General features: G+C 40.7%; 1 protein-coding gene across 8 annotated transcripts in view; it reads right to left on the reverse strand.

Moving 5' to 3' along the window:
- Positions 1–1,083: 1,083 nt before the first annotated feature.
- The window catches only part of FMN2 (formin 2), a 398,830-nt gene continuing 379,080 nt past the window's right edge, over positions 1,084–20,833 (reverse strand). For all 8 annotated transcript variants that reach the window (XM_078357268.1, XM_035280903.3, XM_078357264.1 and 5 more), the window contains 2 exons: positions 4,160–4,241; positions 1,084–2,453 (listed from right to left, as the gene is read on the reverse strand). In XM_078357268.1, the coding sequence (XP_078213394.1) occupies positions 2,427–2,453; positions 4,160–4,241 (109 nt within the window). In that variant the 3' untranslated portion in view covers positions 1,084–2,426. The remainder of the gene's footprint in view (positions 2,454–4,159; positions 4,242–20,833) is intronic.

Here is a 20,833-nt window from a genome sequence, read left to right on the forward strand (position 1 = left end):
AGGTTATTTTAGTTTGGCTGGAGGCTGGAACTCGAGATAGGTTAAGTCAAGAGACTATACTCAAAAGGTAAGTAGGCACCACTCAGGACTCCTTTGGCCACATGAAAATTTTAGATAATATCTTGAGGCCACATATCTTAGTCTATGTGGCTGCTAAAATGCTTTAAGTAGGAAATTCAGATGAGCAAATTTGTATTTCAGAAAAAGTTGGGTTCAAATTTTAAAAATATGTTGCAGAGGAAATCTTGGAAGATGAGAACAATGAGTAGGTTAATAAAGGAATTAATGAGCGTTCTGAACTAGGACTTTAACAGAAAAGGCAGACAAATGTATGCATTTGTGATAAGTCACACGTCAAAAGATAAACTTGGGTTTCTGAATGAGTAGTGGCTTTGTTCGCTGAGACAGATAACACAGGTGAATGAGCAGGTATGGAGGAAAAAGATGACAAGCTGAGTTTGAATTTACACATGATGAATTTTAAGGCATGGTGAGGCATCCAATTGAAAATGACCAGAAGGTCTTTGGGAACTCAGGAAAGACAGCCTAGTTCTAGATATAACTATTTTACCAGGATTTCTTACTTAGGTATCATTGATGGGTTTTGAGTTCATGTGTGTGTGTGAGATGAAGTCTAGCTCTGTGACCCAGGCTGGAGTGCAGTGGCGTGATCTCACCTCACTGCAACCTCTGCCTCCTGGGTTCAAGTGATTCTCCTGCCTCAACCTCCCTCCTGAGTAGCTGGGACCACAGGCACATGCTGCCATGCCCAGCTAATTTTTGTATTTTTAGCAGAGATGGGATTTCACCATGTTGGCCAGGCTGGTCTTGAACTCCTGACATTGTGATCCACGTGCCTGCCCTCCCAAAATGCTGGGATTATAGGCATGAGCCACATCTGTCTGGCTTTAAGTTCTTAAGTCCCTGAAACTGTATGCACATTTTTGTGTGTGTGCGCACAGGTCAATATGCAGAGTGCCTAACTTATTTTCCCTCCCTTCCTTATCCCCCACCCCATGTTAAATATGATAACTGTATTTTGCAAGTATCTTTATGCCATATGCACAAAAAGGATACACATTCTTTTATTATTCATTTTATTTTCATATAAATTAACATCCTAGAAAAATTGAAATAGAAACACTAAATACAGTATTGCACATAGCGATCTTTGTTAAATGCCCTATTATTTCATTGGAGAATGGTAATATACACACTGGAAGGACTGAAGGGGACAGGAATACTACAAAACAATGGGAAAAATCACGACTGTTTCTTTGCACTTAAACTACAAACTAAAAAGAGACCATACTTTACATAAATACAAACAGTTATGATTCAGAACATTGTTTTTCTTAAGTTGCTTTCCATAATTGGTTTGCAAGAGCAATAAATTCTCCCCTTTATCCACAGCTATAACTTGTAACAAAGATCATTAAAAGTCATTTTAAAAAACCCCAGCTCTTGTGTTAGACAAAACCATCACGATGCATTCAGAGCTGACGTACTCAGGCATGTTTACTCAGCAGGTTCCGGGCAGATGCCAATCCTTCCAAAAATTTTATTTCGTTTTTGGCTGATAGTCACGTTTGGCAATTTTATAAGCATCATTTATTTCAATTCCTTCAAAATATTGAGTGAGTTTTCTTTTCTGGTGAAGTGTCATGAGAAAGTTATAGAGAAGCATGTTTTTAGTTTAACTTGCCTCTGCTGCAGACTAGCTTTCCAAAGGACCCCAAAGGACCTGCCCTGATAAAGCCCTCTAGACATTTAAAACTGATTTTTGCCATCATTAAATCAGTTACAGGAAAGAATTTTTCTTTTGCTATATCTTTTCTAAATTTATTATATGACTTGAGTAAAAAAATGACAATCCTCTTTCACAAATACATAGTTATGGAGAGCAACCCAAGAGTTGGGAAAGCACTGATTATAAATGGTAAATTTTAAAATAGAAAATTTATACGTAGACATGAAACTTATACAAACAATTCACTAGAAATGACATGTTTACCCATATGTCTAAATGCTGTGATGTGGAGGACTGGTTGTCAGTAGAAAGGAAAGTGTTTTTGCTGTGACAAGGAATATTCTCACAACAGTGAATTTTAGTTAATGATTAGCATGTTCAGAATTAGTGCAGATACTGCCTCTTATACATGCTGTTTTGGTCTATCCGTATAATACCATAAACTTTTACAAAAAGAAAAGGTGTCAAATTCTCCACTGGTCTAGTACTTTTGCATTTTTATATGAATATACAGTAAAATTCAACAATTAGTGAACTGTCTAGAAAACGAAAAGATTATGCAAGAGGTCAAGAGGAAAAATGATCAGAATGACAGTAGACTCCTTCCCACCCTCAGGTCCGCTGAGTTTTGTGAAAGTCGTTGCAATGATTCATTTTCATCCTGCTTTTTCATTGTTCAAGTTTTCATGCTTATCTTTGCTTTCTGAAAACAAACACACCAGATAAGAGTTATAGTTAGAAAGAACTTTTAAAAATGGGAGAAATTTAGAGGAGCCTAAGAAAGACCTTTTCATTTAGATCAAATTTTGTGGGACAAGGTTAAAGGTCTACCAATCCATAAAGGAAAAAAATATAAGTGGGATCTGTGTTATCTTTGAGCACTTTTATCAAGACAAATTGCCACATGCTTTTAAGATAAAAAAGTTTTAAAAATTTAACTTCTAACCAATCTGAAGGAGGGTCAACTCACCATTCTCATCCTCAATCCTACAGGCAAATACATAAATATGAAAACTGAAGTGGCTGTTTCATTTCATGATAAATGTACTCTAATCATCTTCTGTACTTATAATAGCATGATTGATGTTAACTAATAAGTAACTGTTCCTCTACATTCAATAGTTATAGGATTCAATAATCAGACAGAAACAGAAAATAAGCCGAACTATCATGTAGGAGTCGTCATTAGATAAGATCATTTTGATACAGAGAAACTGAAGGGAACATTGCTTCTAAATGAAGATATAATTCCTAACTTTAAAAAAAAAGGGATATTTAATCATATCCCAATTTGGGTTATTTTAAGGTCTTTTCCATTTAGACCACATTAGACTAATTTACTTTAGAATGGTCCTGTCTTATGGCCAAACTCAATTTTTCATTTAAAACAGCACCATTTACTTACACTGTGGTACCAAGTGATGGTTCCTCAAAACAGTCAACAAAACATCCTCAGTATCACAAGAAAATGCCTTTTCATTTTAACCAAGCCCTGCCCTCCCAGGGTGGACAATCTGGCATTTTGTTTTAAAGGAGGGAGTGGGCAAGCAGGAAGCTTCGATGAGCTTGTTAAAGTCAGTCTCTGGACTGACCGCTGTCCAGCAGCAAACTCTGCTGAGCCATCTGTGGGTATAAGCCAGGTCCGCGCACCCTGGGCAAAGCGTCACACTGCTGTTGGCATTTCCCAGGTCCAAGCACCCTGGGCAAAGTGTCACACTGCTGATGGCATTTCCCAGGTCCGAGCACCCTGGGCAAAGCGTCACACTGCTGTTAGCATTTCCCAGGTCCACGCACCCTGGGCAAAGCGTCACACTGCTGTTGGCATTTCCCAGGTCCGAGCACCCTGGGCAAAGCGTCACACTGCTGTTGGCATTTCCCAGGTCCGAGCACCCTGGGAAAAATGTCACACTGCTGTTGGCATTTCCCAGGTCCACGCACCCGGGGCAAAGCGTCACACTGCTGTTGGCATTTCCCAGGTCCACACACCCTGGGCAAAGCGTCACACTGCTGTTGGCATTTCCCACCAAGCTGCAGATCCCAATGGAGCTATTCCAATTATAATGATCACTCTTGGCTCAAATACGGCCTGTTCGTGACCCGTGTGTAATGAAGAAAGTAAAAGATGGTCTCCCCACCCTGCCCGTCAACATGCACATACCCACATAAATTCACACCCTCAGTACATTTATCTTAATTCTTATGTTATGAATAATGAATATCAAGGCTCTTTTCATCTTCTGGGCCTGATTAAAGGCATAAGAAAAAGGAGATTCTTGAATTCAGAAGCTCCTTGTATATCAAAAATTTAGAAAAATAATTAAAATATTATGAGTTGGTATATATTATGAAAATAGGATTTAAAAGCCAAAGAAAATCACAAGATAAAAATCAGTAAAGTGAAATACTTACAATTCCAGAGTCATGTCTTGGTTTTATTTTATAAAGTGATTTTCCCTTCTTCTGCCTACACACCTCTTCAGCTTCTTTCACTCTGATGGGGAGAAGACACATATATTTAAACAAAACCTGCTCAGATCACCTCATTCTACCTTATAGTAAGTGAGCAGACCTCACCTCAATAAAGATTTGAATGGCTGCAGAAAATAGGACAATATACAGAAGAACGTTATCTGACATGTGAATTGAAAGCTTAAACAGTTGTAGCTACAGAGGCTAATTTATCTGCAAGTTCCTAACTTGGAATCATAGTGCAGTAGAATGCAATAATGTCAAACACATACGAATTTCTATGCAGAGTGTGTATGCATTTCATTTAATATAAAAGGAACCTTACATACAAGTAAATAATGAAATACCCCTCATTATCAACTGAAAGGATGAGATTGATTCTGTTACATAAATAGGATTGACACCATCACATAAGTTAGAGGCATCAGAATAATTAAAGAGTATTCTGATACTCTTTAAAGGTGTGGTGGCTCATGCTGTAATCCCAGCACTTTGGGACACCAAGGTGGGTTCATTGCTTGAGCCCTGGAATTCGAGACCAGCATGGGTAACCGAGTGAGACTCTGTCTCCACAAAAAATACAACAAATTAGCTGGACATGGTGGTACATGCCTTGCAGTGAGCTGTGATCAGCACCACTGCACTCTAGCCTGAGCAACAGTGGGACCCTCTCCACACTCACCCCCCCATCACATAAAAAATTACATGCCTACTGAAAATTATTTCAGACCCACTTCCTATACCACACACACACATGCGTAAAAATCACTTGCAATAAATACTTGAGCAATTTCTAAAATTTGAGCTTAAAGACTGAGCAGTAATAACATTTTAACATTTCTAGTATTTCTTGTTAAGCATACATGACAAAGAAAACCACATTGTACTGACCAGCGATACAGTTAAAACAAGATGCTAATATGGCCAACATGGTGAAACCTTGTCTCTGAAAAATACAAAAAACTAGCTAGGTGTGGTGGCATGTGCCTGTAATCCCAACCATTTGGGAGGTTGAGGCAGGGGAATTGATTGAACCAGGGAAGCAGAGGTTGCCATGAGCTGAGATTGCGCCATCGTACTCCAGCCTGGGTGACAGAGCGGACTCCATCTCAAAAAAAAAAACCCACCAAGGTGCTATTTGGAGAGAAGTCCTGTGTTAAGTTCTGGCTCTGCTCTTTGACACTGGAAATGCCCTTGTACACCCGAACTTCAGTATTCCCTCAAAGAATGAAAGGCTCCATTATATATTAAATTACCATCATTATCACTGCAAAGACTGAGTGAAAGTTGCAAACACTGAGTAAAATGCTATCTAAAGAGTTCTTTATATATTATAAAAGGCTACAAAAAGTTATGATTGTTTTAATTAAACAAAGAGTAACAAATCTGTAAACTGGTATTTTTTTAAATAAAAAGGGGAGCTATGACAACAAAAATAATCTATCAGGTAAATTTATTTTTTTATTCCTGTGGTTTTTCCTTGGGAATTAAAAATGAATTATTTCTGGAGATACTAAAAAGGCTATGGCTTGATTTTAATAAAATGCATTTCATATAGACCTTACGGCTTAATTTCCTGAAAGAAGTGAATTATAAATATATTTCTTGATCCCTGCAGCAAAAGATCTAATGACAGAATTCATCTCCTTTACAACTGAATCAATTCCTCTTTTTCTTTTCTTTTTTTTTTTTGTAAAGATGGAGTTTCACCATGTTGACCAGGATGGTCTCGATCTTTTGACCTGGTGATCCACCTGCCTCGGCCTCCCAAAGTGCTGGGATTATAGGTGTGAGCCACCCGCACCCGGCGTCAATTCCTCTTTTTAAACAATAGAATGAAACAAACAACTCAGTATTGCAGCTATAAGACTGTTGGTATAGTTTATATTAAAGCATGACAAATGAAGGTAATTCCTTTCAGACATAAAATGCCTCCTGGGTTGATACTGTTAGTAATTTCAAAAAACAAGGACAACTTAGAAAATACTTCATTATTTTATTACTTTCACCCGAGCCATAAATTGCCTTTAATCCTTCCTCTAAACATTTGAAGATAAAAACATTTTCTTTATAACAAACCTAAGGATTGCAGCATCCCCATCTTTCTCTGAAACAGCTACCAGTAAATTTAAGTTGAAGTATTTGGATAGAGAATTAAGGAAACTTTTTTTTTTCAGCACTTAGCCAAAATCCAGTAGATCTCCTCTTAAATTTACTTGGAGCTTTTTAAAGCATTTTGTGGCTTTCAAATAAAATGTACTTTAGAAGTATGTAGATCCTCAAACCATCTTAATTTTCTCCCAATCCTATTTATTTTGCTCTCAAAACACATTTTTGTAAGGATCACAGGAAGCCAAGTCTAATACAAACATCTTTAATTTTACACAAAAGCATCCAGTCATTCCTCATGGCAGAGACCACGAAAACAGAGGAGAATGTGCACTAGAGCCTCACGAGATCTTTCAGCTCGTCCATTCATTTCATAATCATTTCTGAAGCATTAACTCTAGGTTCAGCACTAGGCACAGCTCAACATTACAGGGACAGTGAGATTCAATGTCGACTAGAAGAGACACATTCATGAGCAAATAAATGACAATGTTGCATTAAGAGCAACTACCTAGGTTCGTAGAAGTTACAACTGTGTCCCAGAGGAGGATCCTGGGTGGGTGGGTAGGCAAGGGTTATGGAAATCTTTCTGGAGCAAGCTGACTGCCAAGTCTTGTTTAACAGACACATCCATATATACATACACACACACACACCCCTATGTAAATATATATATATATATATATATTTTTTTTTTTTTTTTAATTAAACTTTAAGTTCTGGGGTATATGCACAAAATGTGCAGGTTTGTTACATAGGTATACACATGCCTTGGTGGTTGGCTGCATCCATCACCCCATCATCTACATAAAGTATTTCTCCTAATGCTATCCCTCCCCTAGCACCCTACCTCCTGACAGGCCCCAGTGTGTGATGTTCCCCTCCCTGTGTCCATGTGTTCTCATTGTTCAACACCCACTTATGAGTGAGAACATGTGATGTTTGGTTTTCTGTTATTGTGTTAGTTTGCTGAGAATGATGGTTTCCAGTTTCATCCATGTCCTTGCAAAGGATATGAACTCATCCCTTTTTATGGCTGCATAGCATTCCATGGTTTGTATGTGTCACATTTTCTTTATCCAGTCTATCATTGATGGGCATCTGGGTTGGGTCCAAGTCTTTGCTATTGTGAACAGTGCCACCATAAACCTACATGTGCATGTGTCTTTATAATAGAATGATTTATAATCCTTTGGGTTATATAATCCAATACCCAGTAATGGGATTGCTGGACCAAATGGTATTTCTAGTTCTGAATCCTTGAGGAATCGCCACACTGTCTTCCACATCGTTGAACTAATTACACTCCCATCAAGAGTGTAAAAGTGTTCCTATTTCTCCACGTCCTCTCCAGCATCTTTTGCTTCCTGACTTTTTAATGATCGCCATGCTAACTGATGTGAGATGGTATCTAATTGTGGTTTTGATTTGCATTTCTCTAATGACAAGTAATGAGCTTTTTAAAATGTTTGTTGGCTGCGTAAATGTCTTGTTTTGAGAAGTGTAACACATACATCTTAATCGTTTATACTTCTCTTGGAAAAGGAAAATGGATTGAACATGAAAGGATAACATAAAGATTGAACAAGAGTCACGAAACAACATACTGAGCTTCAGGAACTAGGAAGTTCTCCCTTCTGCTGCCGTAGGATTCCTGTTACAGAGGGGCAAAGTTCCAACTGGCTTCCAGGTTTATGCCTTGGTTTCTCATGTGTCTGATTAGGATGAGTCAGTCACCCCACCCTAAGTGCCTCTGGTTATGCACACACATAAATGACCTGGGCAGCTGGAAAACTGAGCCCCAGAACCTTTAATATTGTTCCTCTTCTCATTTCAAAGCAGGAGATTCATAGAGAGTTTGTTAAAACACAGCTCTCTAGTCTAATTCCTAGGCATTCTGATTAAGTCACTCTGGGATGCTTTCAGAAGCACGCTGGGCAGAATCTGGTGTAAGCGGCCTGTGAGGACCACTCTGAGAAAAGGTACTCTGAAACTGAGGCATTAACATTCCCCGAAGCCTCAGCGGTGCTGCCAAAAGACCCCCAAAACGACGACACTCCCTCAGTTCCCACTATTTTACCAGATCGCAGACCCAAACCACATACACTTGCTCCCTTTACAAGTCTCAGCCCTCCTAAGCTTCCTAGCAAATGCTGCCACTTCCAAAAGCCAGTTTTATTTGAACAAAACTCTGACAACAAGATATTTTTCCACACTTTAGGCAGGGAAAAAAGAATGCATCCCTTGAAGTCGAATTTGTTGCCAGAGTTTGCAGAAAAAAAATAATGAAGGAGAAGTTGGTACAAAGGCGGCCTGAGCCAGCTGCCAATATTCGCATCTTCCTACCTGGACTCTGCGTTCAGTTTACGGTCACAGATTTCATCTGCTGCCACTCTGAGTCTATTGAGTAACTGCTTGTACGTGTTCCATCCTCCTTCTCTCCTGCCTTACGCCTCATTCAATGCTGCCTAACATTTCTTAAGCTAAGTAGAAGAAAGATGTTCATGTCACAACTAGACCACAAAGGTTTTAAGTGAAAAGGCATGGTGGAGATAACATTTCAAACAGTAAATTAAAATGACCAATGTGTCCTGTTTGGGAAGGAAGAGAAAGTAAAAAGAGGGACAATACTTCATTTATAAAGTGAAAAAGCAATCACCATGAAGAGGGAGTGTATACTCAAGAGAGGAAACCAGAGCTGGGCTAAAGAAGATGGTCAAAAGGCTTCCAAATTGTGCCTGCACTTGACTTTTACCTCCAGTCATGGGGGGCGGGGGGGTGGTCTATGGATGCTGTCCAGAAACACAGCTTTTGTGCATGATTCATGAAGACATATATATATATATATTTTTTCCCAGTGGATGCATTCACACAAAGGGGGACTGCCAGGGCATTTGTCATCAAGACTTCACCCTATTAGAGAACTAAAAAGGGAAGTAAAAATTTTAAGATGACATCTGTGATAGGCTCCTTTAACAGCTGCAACTGCTAATTAGCAATCCAGATAACAGAAGGAAAATATGAGCAAAACCAAACCATATGATAATGAAAAGAAACTTCATTTATCACTTTTAGTGATTTTGGGAAAAAAACAAAACAGGAGGCAGAAACTGGAAAACAGGAAACATAGTATTATCTTTTAGATGGAAGAGATGGATGCTAAGTGGCAGATAACGGCTGTAAAACTTGATGTTTATTTTCATATTTTACTATATCTTTTATTGGCTATGAAACGTCAGAAATAAAACTATGCTGAATAAATTTCAAAGGTAAGTCCTTATCCCTTAAATGGAGGGCCAAGAGTAATGAAAAAATATGAGGCATTCCGTATCTTTGAAGGGAGAATTTAATTATAGGAAATAACCAAAGAGCTTATGGAATTGGCCAACAGAGTAGGTGACCAATATGAGCAAAATAATTTCATCTCAAAGCAAACTTTCCTTCCAGCAATGCTCAGACACAGTGAGCTTAATCAATGAATGTGTAATTCCCAGATCATGGAATGTTGCCCCCTTTACGGACCTATCTTTGCATAATCAACTTTGAATAAAGTCTTTCTTGAAACAAATTAAGGTTTTCTCCTTCTTAAATAAATGGAACGAGTTACCTTTTAGTTGATGGCCCATGTTCATCATCGGACACATCACTGTTGTAACGTGCTGTAATACAGACCCGCTCCTAAGGACTAAGGCCTCCTAAGACACGTAAGGCAGCCTGCCCAGGCCTTGACCCAACACTGTACGTTTCTGGTTTTGTTTGTACTTTTCATGTCTTCTGTTTCTTCTTAGGATGAGAGGCTGTGATCACTTCTTGATAGAGCCAGCAGGCCTACCTTAAGCAGAAACTCTACCTCCTTGTCACGATCTGTCTCCTCTAGAGAAAGACAGATAACTAAGCTAATTTAAATGGTGCCTTAAATTAGAGCAGTGAAACTGCAAGCTTGTTTCTAACAAAACGAACAGAGTTCCTGGGTTTGCAGGCAGTCATTTGGTTGTTGCAGGCTTCTCCCCAGCCCCCGGCTCCCACATACTTCATTATTCACAGCTGCATCTTAAAGGCTAGGGAAGCCCCGATGACTTACAGACAGGCAGGGAATCACAGTTCTGCATTTCAAAAGAATATGAGATTCTAAGATATTGCATCATCCCACTGGCTTATTCAACAGGTTGTCCATAAAAATAGAGTGATGCTGGAATGAATCTAAAACCTGAAATTCAAGCTTATCAAGGTAAAAAAGTGTGATATTGTTAATTGGTAATGACAGAGTTTATGCCTCCAGGAGACGTGAAGCATTTGGTCAGGAATATGACATTGACGTTATTCCTCAGTTGAAACTGTTTTCTATGTCTTGGACAAAAATGACCCCATGAATATGAAACATCTAAGCTGTAAACGTAACTTAAAGAGAAGCTAAATAAATTTCAAAACATCTATGTGAATTTTTATTCCTTACAAGCAGATGTTCTAAGTGGTAACTGCTTCATTTAGTTAGGGTATTATGCATAAAAGTAAGTTCTTAAGCAAAGTAAATTTGAGTCTAGGAAAATTAGAATAAGGTTTATAATATCAGAGAGGAATATATGAGAGAATAAAAAATACTTTTCATTACAGAATTTGTTAAAACTCGTTTTAAATTCCCATTATTTTTCTTTTGGTATTTTTTCAAAACCAATGAAAAGTTTCTTGGCCTCACTATAACTGGTCTCATTTACACTAAGGGTTATTTTAAACAATGACAGTGCTTTCTCATTTCTCTCCTAATAAAGATGTATTTTTCTCTACACTCTCCCTACCTAACCCCAGACCCATTTATTGTCAGGCAAACATATACAAAAAGTTCAGTGTGATTAAGTTTAAAAACAGTTCGTGAGATGAAGAAGAGAGATACACTCTGGCACAGATACAGAGAAAAGAAACCAGACATCCCTGCAGCCGGCTCTGCAGGCAGAGTATCTCCATCCACCTTTCAGACCAAACGCCAAGCTGGCCACAGTCTTATCAAGGAAACAGACACCCTCTCATCATTCACCTGAATGAGAAAGGGAGCCACTTTTCTGCCACTAAACGTTAATAACTTGGTCTGAGACGGATGCATTTCCTGCTGGCTGCATCTTGGCTTGCTAGAAGTAGCCCTATTCGCCAATGGAATCCCCCAGCCTAGGAGAGGTTTAAGTACAGTGTGGAGCTGGGATGTCACAGGTCTGACGTCCCGATAGAGCAGAGATGGATCTGCTAACAGTAAACAAAGAGCAGATATAATGATCATTACGACCAGTTCACAATGTTCTTTACTAAAACAACACCATTAGGTCTGCTAACAAATTTGAAGCTTTTTTTACCCAAAAGTAGAGGGAGAGAAAAAAAAAAGACACACACACACACACACACACACACAGAGAGAGAAAGAGAGAAAAGGAAGAAGGTTGGGGGTGTATAGGGAGGACAGACAGAGGGGCTGGAGATTCTAGACGAAGGCTGGTTAGAAAAGCTAGTTTAAGAGCTGTGTCTTTCTCTCCAGGTAAAGACAGAAGTGAGTATTAGATGTCTTATGGAATTAAGGGGATGTGGGTAAGTTTATTTGATGTCTTTTGGAATTAAAGGTGATTTGGGGAAGTTTATTCCTAGCTCTCTCCTTTCTAACCTCAGTGACTTAAAATACACACATACAAAACCACAAAACCCCTGAGAGACACTGCAAAAAAAATCAACCCCTAGTCACTTATCATTATCTCAAAGAAAAAGAACTTACAAGGCTTCCTCAAGTATCTCTTTATACATTTCATCACTGAGAATCTCTGACTTTCTCAGAGAAAACATTGCGTTTGCATTCCAAATGATTATGAATCACAATTCAAAGGAGCGCAAACTAGTTCCTAGCACAAAGAAAATCAAGCTTTAAAAAATCTTTGAGCTGCTTCATGCAAGTGTCAGCCCTGAAAGGACTACAGGAATGTGGCTAGTCATGGACGTGAAGTACAGAAGTAGGACATGCTGCTGTGGGCTCCGAAGGCGTCTGCCCCAGCTCCCTGGGGCTCCGGGGCCAGCACCCATGCCTTACAAACATCTATCCCTCTCCCTTCTTGGTAAAACATGAAGCAAGCCTGCCACTTCCATCAACAATAGGAGCTGAATTTTACAGAATATTCACAGTTCCAAATCTAGGACTCCTTCACAATTAGCTATGCATGTGCTATACTTTTGTTCCAAAAACCACAGATGTATTCTTCCCATGAACATAAAATGAATGCACAGATATGATGTATATCTGCTTCCTGAAACCATTTTTTTGTTTTTGTGGTGTATATGTGGGTGAAAAGAGCCGAGAGGATCATTTACTCATAAGAAAGCACATTCGGCCGGGCGCGGTGGTTCACGCCTGTAATCCCAGCACTTTGGGAGGCTGAGGCGGATGCATCAAGAGGTCGAGATCGAGACCATCCTGGTCAACATGGTGAAACCCCATCTCTACTAAAAATACAAAAAATTAGCTGGGCACGGTGGCGTGTGCCTGTAATCCCAGCTACTCAGGAGGCTGAGGCAGGAGAATTGCCTGAACCCAGGAGGCGGAGGTTGCAGTGAGCCCAGATCACGCCATTGCACTCCAGCCTGGGTAACAAGAGCAAAACTCTGTCTCAAAAAAGAAAAAGAAAAAGAAAGCACATTCGACCAATCAAATCAATTCCCTGTGGGCTGAATCTCTCAAACGACGGTCTAAGATTCCATAAGAAGCAGAATATTGTGACTCGTGGGTAAGCTACCTCAGAAAGGATGAACTTTCCTCCATAGTTTTAGAATGGCTATAGATTAGTAACAATGGCTGTGGATGAACACTGAATTTTAAAACCAACAAAACAAATTGTACACACATACAAATCACAGACACACAAATCATCACACACCTGCTTCTTCCTGTTTTAGTCACAGACACTTAACTGGCAACTCTACCTGTTGCTTTCTAGTCTTCACTCTCCACCATGCTCACAACTCTGAAATAGTTAATTAGTCCCTAATCCTTTTTTTTTTTTTAATGGAGTGTCCCTCCGTCACCCAGGCTGGAGTATAGTGGCACAATCTCAGCTGACAATAACCTCCGCCTCCCGGGTTTAAGTGACTCTCATGCCTCAGCCTCCCGAGTAGCTGGAATTATAGGCATGCACCACCACGCCTGGCTAATTTTTGTATTTTAAGTAGAGACAGGGTTTCACCATGTTGGCCAGGCTGGTCTTGAACTCCTCTCAAGTGATCCGCCTGCCTCGAACTCCCAAAGTCCTGGGATTATAGGCGTGAGCCACCAGGCCCGGCCACTAGTCCCTAATTCTTGAAAACTTGCTTGTCCTTCGTCTTCAGAGACTTGAGTTTTCCAACTATCTTTCTGGAGGTTTCCTTAATCTCTTCTGTTGCTGATTTATTAAGCTTCTTTCCAAATGTTATGTTTTCCCTCCAGGACTCTAATCTGGCCTCCAAAATATCTGTAGGAATTTTCCACTTTGTAATTCTAACTACCACTTCTACAGTGAAGACTTTTAGATCTAATCTTCTAGCTTTGACCTTTCTTCCAAACTCGAGGTCCTAGAGGACATTCTCCTCCCTCTCACCCACCTGGGCCTTGGTTAAGAGCATAACCATTCAAAATCATCCATCCAGTTCCTTGATAAACCTCTGAATCTTTTCTCTCCCTTTTGTCACCCCTTCCATGCATACACACATAGTTAACAAGTTCTGTTAATTATTCTTCAGCAATGACATTAAAATCTGTCTCAACCTTTCTGATTCCACTGTCCCTGTTTTTCAAGCCTTCTCATGTCCCCTGGACCAGGGCCGTACCCTGCAGACTGGCCTCCATGTGTGAAATCTAATCCATCCTTTACAAACACGGGAATCATCTGAGCCACTTACTCATTCGCCAAGCAAAAATTTTAAGTTCCTTAGCGAGGTCTGCAGGCCATTTACAATCTGACTCCACCTCACCTAATCCCCCCTTATTCTTTACAACGTTCCCTGGTCTCCAACAATACAGAACCACTCCCCACTCCTACGGGACATCTTTGCTAAATCTGTTCCTCTGGGACTGCCTATTCATTTCTCCTTTTCCTGTGCTCTCTCATGGGGTCTTTCAGGTTAAGCTCAAAATTAGCTTCCTGTAGGAAACACATCTGACCCTCCAGGCAAGCTTATTTATGTAATCCTCTAAGCTTTCACATACTTTCATTTTCCCCAGATTTCTACTTTATGGATGACTTCTGACTACTTCTCTGTCTCTTTACTGTGCTAAGCAGTAAGATCCTTGAGTTGAGGAGTCATGTATCGTCATCTTTATATTTCCAGGGCATAATATTAAAGCTCACACAGGCAAGTATTCACTGGAAGTTTAAAAAATGGCTAAATGAATGGATGATAATGCACAGTAAAACGATGATTAAGTTTAAAAAATCACTGAGATAAATTCTGGCAAACAACTCGGCTGAGATGGAAATCACTTGTTTTTTTACCTCCTTCTTCCGGTGAACTCTTCAGCAATGTATCTGCATGTCCAATCCACATTTTGAGTAAACTACTAAGGATTTTATTGGATTTGACCTTTGAATTTAGTGATTCGCTGGTATAATTCCATCCATAAATAACAATGTAGTTTGAATGAACGTACATAAAATTTAAAGTTACAAAATAGTTCAGGAAATGATGCTTTCTTCCATCTTTTAGAAGAATGAATGTCTTCAATATATGATCGTTAGGAGACTGTAAGAATTCAGTAAGAAATCACGTCAACCTAGCCTCACTAACTCCTAGGTTAGGAGACACGCATGTAATATATTTTCATTCCAAAGAAGCGTTTAAAGAATCTCTCATGGGATGTCTATGGACCAGATAGAGAAATGATGGCTACATAAGAGGATGCTTAGATGAATTTACAATGAGCAAATATGCTCACAGAAGATAACAGATTGGCTTTATATACAGTTATGTTCCTTTTTTAAAGAGTGTCTCACTGAGGAGGGTTGAAGCATACTGGTAAAATTTATATAGATATTGTTTTAATCTGAGAACAGGAAACAGCCCTATCATTCACAGATATCCAGAAAAAGGCCTGGATTGCTTTTTTTATTTGAAAAAAAATGAAAATTTACAGTGGGGCAATGGTGTGCCAGAGACAGCGGGCACTTCATCTGCACCATCTCATTTGACTACCAGGTGACCAAACGTAAGCAATACCACCGTCCTGTTTTAGAAATGAGATGAGCAGCCTGGGTCTCTGAGACGTTCTTTTTTTTTTTTGAGAAAGAGTTTCTCTCTTATAGCCCAGGCTGGAGTGCAATGGCATGATCTCGGCTCATCCCAACCTCTGCCTCCTGGGTTCAAGCGATTCTCCTGCCTCAGCCTCCTGAACAGCTGGGATTACAAGCATGTGCCTCCATGCCTGGGTCATTTTTTGTATTTTTAGTAGAGACAGGGTTTCTCTATGTTGGTCAGGCTGGTCTCGAACTCCTGACCTCAGGTGATCTGGCTGCCTCAGCCTCCCAAAATGCTGGGATTACAGGCATGAGTGAATGAACTTGGCCCAGAGAGGTTCTTGAGGTCACACGAGAGAAGAATGAAGAAGAGAATCCAGATGTGATTAACTCCAGAGTCTTTACTCTTTCCCTTTCACACGTACAGTTTAAGGGGAGAAAATCACGGGCTTAAATGTCTAGCCATCATTACTATGAAAATGATATTCCTACAATGGGAAGTAGATTTGAATAGATGACTTGCAATTTATTTCCCAAGTTCAATATCCATTTCCCTTCAGAAAGCACCCACAGAATAAGCATCTTAAAAGACACACTATCATGTAATCACCATGAAGGCAGAGAGTGCCTTTTCTCTCTGTATCCCATGCCCAGGACAGCACCTGGCTCATCACAATACCAGCTAACAGATACCAAGACCATATAATGCGCCAAATGCAGAGCCAAGAGAGCTTACAGATACCACCCCCTTTGAATCTTGCAATAACCCCCTAAGGCAGATATTACTGTTATGCCACTTCTACCGAGGGTGAAACTGACATTTCAAATGGTCAAATTACCTGTTCAGGATCACACACCAATTTGTGGCAGATGAGCAGTAGTTCAAGTCCAGACATCATCATGCACCTCTAGAGCTTCTGCTTTCATCATTGCACTGTTTTCTCCCACAATGCACATACACAGGAAGGGTGAAAAGAGGGCAAACAGGATGCAAGAAGGAAGGCAGGTAGACAGCAAGGCAGGACTGCAGGCAAGCGGAGAGCTCGAGGTTTGACCTGCAAGTGCCTTTTTATTATCTGAGAGCCAGAACAGTGGCTGTTAAACGTCACTGTGCATAGGAATCACCTGAAAGGCTTGTTAAAACACAGATTGCTGGTTTCTACACCCATAATTGGTAGGCCCAGACTGGGAGGTCAAGAATGTATGATTCTAACAATCTTCAGGTGATGGTGACAACGTTTGTCCAGGAGAACATTTTGAGAACCTCTGTTTGGGTAGCATAACATAGAATAATGTCTGGGAAAATTAAACAAACAAGAACAATACTGATATTGTTTAATAAATATGTGTCATTAGCATATTTTCATTTCTGTTTTTTATCTTTTTTGAAATGGAATCTTACTCTGTCACCCAGGCTGGCATGCAATGGTATGCCCTCAGCTCACTGCAACCTCTGCCTCCTGGGTTCAAGCGATTCTCCTACCTCAACCTCCCAAGTAGCTGAGACTATAGGTGCACATCACCACACCAGCTAAGTTTTGTAGTTTTGGTAAAGACAGGGTTTCATCATATTGTCCAGGCTGGTCTCCAACTCCTGACCTCTTGATCCAACTGCCTCAGCCTCCCAAAGTGTTGGGATTACAGGTGTGAGTCATCATGCCCAGCCTTCTTTTTAATATTTATTTACTCTTTTGCTTACATCAATATATGCATTTATATTTAATACATATTATATATACATAATATATTTATATTTATTAAATTCATTTATACATATTTCACTTGTTTGTTTCTATTTACTTACAATCATTTCTTTTTTCTTTCTGAGACAGAGTTTTACTCTTTGGCCCAGGCTGGAGTGCAGTGGCATGTCTGGGCTCACTGCAACCTCTGCCTCCCAGGTTTAAGCGATTCTTGTGCCTCAGCCTCCCAAGGAGTTGGGATTACAGGCATCCACCGCCACACCCACCTAAGTTTTTTATTTGTAGAAGAGATAGTATTTCACCATGTTTCCCAGGCTGGTCTAGAACTCCTGATCTCAGGTGATCTACCCGCCCTGGCCTCTCAAAGTGCGGGGATTATAGGTGTGAGCCACTGTGCTTGGCCTACAATCATTTTATTCTAAAAGACTCTTCTACAACTTTGAAGATACTATATTAAAAGAGAAACTAAAAAAGTAGATGCATGTCTTTTAGCAAATATGAGGAGAGAAGTTCTATTGAACAATTGGACAAATTTTGAACTCTTTTTAAGCAAAAGTAGTCATGGAAACACAGTGGGCTATAGCGTTTATATTTGAAAAAGAAAAGCATATAAGATTCATCGGGAAGATGGCGCTGTGAGAACAACCCAGGATTGAAGCTCTCGCTGGATGCACGGAGAGGGTGAGTCAGGGATGCATTTCCAGACGGATCTCAGTTGCCCACAGAACGGGGAAATTCCCAGGTATAAAAGAGACGCGGGACGCCAGGCAGAGGTCACAGCTGGTATAGCCAGCAGCCGGTGCGGCTCCGGCCTGCGCTGGAGCGCAGAGGCGCTCCACAGCGCTCCATACAAAAGCGCACTGTTACGGGTGCCCTGTTGAACTGGCAAACTGAGACCTGGGAGGGCTGAACTTGAGACTGAACGGGACTTGGGCAGTGAGCCAGCCCAGGAAATCCCAGGGACACAGTGTTTGGGCTAGCGCAGTGCGACAAACAAAACAGCGATTCCAAACCCTCCTGGTGAGGAGATTTTCTTAAAGCGCAGCTCCGCGGGGGAAGGGCATCCGCCATTACCAAGGCAATCAGCCCCCACTGAGGTACATGCCAATTGCTGACGTAGCCTGCCGTTGCCGAAGCAACCTGGTACAACAGAGAGACTCTGCTGCAGGGCGTAGCCCATGGCAACAGGGCAGAGACCGTGGCAACACGGCGGAGACCGCAGCAGAAGGGCAGAGCCTGCAGCAACAGGGCGAACCTCACACCAGCAGGGCGGAGCCTCGGCAGGCAAATAGTGATTTGACTGCCTCCTAGCTGGGCAGGACAGCGAGGCGGACACTCACAAGGAAAGCCTCGACTCCCCCCCACCCCAGACAGAGCATCTGAGAATAAAAGGGTTTTTTTCAGCCTATCAGCCCTGAATGAACAACAGAGCTCACAGCTCAGCAACTGAGCTCCTACAAAGTACAGACTGTCTCCTCAAGCAGCTCCCCGACCCCTCTATATCCAAAAGACTGACATTAGGCAGGCATCATTCTGGGACAAAGATAGCAGAAAAAGAAACTGGTAGCATCCCTCGCTTTTCCGCAGCTGCTATAGGTGCACCCCAGACAAGCAGGGCCTGGAGTGGACCTCAGCAGTCATACAGCAAAGGGGCTAGACTGGTAGAAGGAAAACCAAGTAACAGAAATACTTCATCACCAACAATCTGGGTGTCCACTCAGAGACCCAATCAAAGAGTCAGCAACTACGCAGATGACAAGTGGATAAATCCACAAAGATGGGAAGAAACCAGCGCAAAAAGGAGGAAAACACCCGAAACCAGAACACCTCACCTCTTACAAAGGACCAAAACTCCTCACCAGCAAGGGAAAAAAGCTGGACGGAGAATGACTGTGATGAAATGACAGAATTAGACTTTAGAAGGTGGATAATGAGAAACTTTTGTGAGCTAAAAGAACATGTATTAAATCAATGCAAAGAAACTAAGAACCTTGAGAAAAGATATGAAAAAAGATTTGAGGAAATGATAACAAGAATGGATAACTTAGAGAGGAATATGAATGAATTAAAGGAGCTGAAAAACACGATACGAGAACTTTGCGAAGCATGCACAAGTTTCAATAGCCGAATTGACCAAGCAGAAGAAAGAATATCTGAAGTCGAAGATCAACTCAATGAAATAAAACGAGAAACCAAGATCAGAGAAAAAAGCGCTAAAAGGAATGAACAAAGTCTCCAAGAAATGTGGGACTATGTGAAAAGACCTGACCTACATTTGATAGGTGTACCAGAAGGGGATGAAGAGAATGAATCCAAGCTGTAAAATACTCTTCAGGACATCATCCAGGAAAATTTCCCCCACCTAGCAAGACAGGCCAACACTCAAATGCAGGAAATACAGAGAACACCACAAAGATATTCCGCAAGAAGAGCAACCCCAAGGCACATAATCAGATTCAACAAGGTTGAAATAAAGGAGCAAATACTAAGGGCAGCCAGAGAGAAAGGTCGGGTCATCCACAAAGGGAAGCCCATCAGACTCACAGCAGATCTCTCGGCAGAAACACTACAAGCCAGAAGAGAGTGGGGGCCAATATTCAACATCCTTAAAGAAAAGAACTTTCAACCCAGAATTTCATATCCAGCCAAACTGAGCTTCAGAAGTGAAGGAAAAATAAAATCCTTTGCAAACAAGCAAGTACTCAGAGATTTTGTCACCACCAGGCCTGCTTTACAAGAGCTCCTGAAAGAGGCACTACACATAGAAAGGAACAACCAGCACCAGCCATTCCAAAATCACACTAAATGCTAAAGAGCATCAACATAAGGAAGAATCTACAACAACTAAAGGGCAAAACAGCCACTTAGCATCAAAATGGCAGTATCAAATTCACACATAACAATATTAACCCTAAATGTAAATGGACTAAATGCACCAATCAAAAGACACAGACAGGCAAATTGGATAAAAAGCCAAAACCCATCAGTGTGCTGTATCCAGGAAACCCATCTCACATGCAAGGATACACAAAGGCTCAAAATAAAGGGATGGAGGAAGATTTACCAAGAAAATGGAGAGCAAAAAAAAAGCAGGAGTTGCAATTCTCATCTCTGATAAAATAGACTTTAAAGCAACAAAGATCAAAAGGGACAAAGAAGGCCATTACATAATGCTAAAAGGATCGATACAACAAGAAGAGCTAACGATCCTAAACATATATGGGCCCAATGCAGGAGCACCCAGATACATAAGGCAAGTTCTTAATGACTTACAAAGAGACTTAGACTCCCACACAATAATAGTGGGAGACTTTAACACTCCACTGTCAATATTAGACAGATCAACCACACAGAAAATCAACAAGGATATCAAGGGCTTGAACTCAGACCCGGAGCAAGCAAACCTGATAGACATTTACAGAACTCTCCACCCCAAATCCATAGAATATACATTCTTCTCAGCACCACATCACACGTACTCTAAAATTGACCACATAATTGGAAGTAAAGCACTGCTCAGCAAATGCAAAACAACTGAAATCATAACAAACAGCCTCTCAGACCACAGTGCAATC

This window comes from Callithrix jacchus, chromosome 19, assembly GCF_049354715.1.
Source record: "Callithrix jacchus isolate 240 chromosome 19, calJac240_pri, whole genome shotgun sequence".
Classification (NCBI taxonomy): Eukaryota; Metazoa; Chordata; class Mammalia; order Primates; family Cebidae; genus Callithrix; species Callithrix jacchus.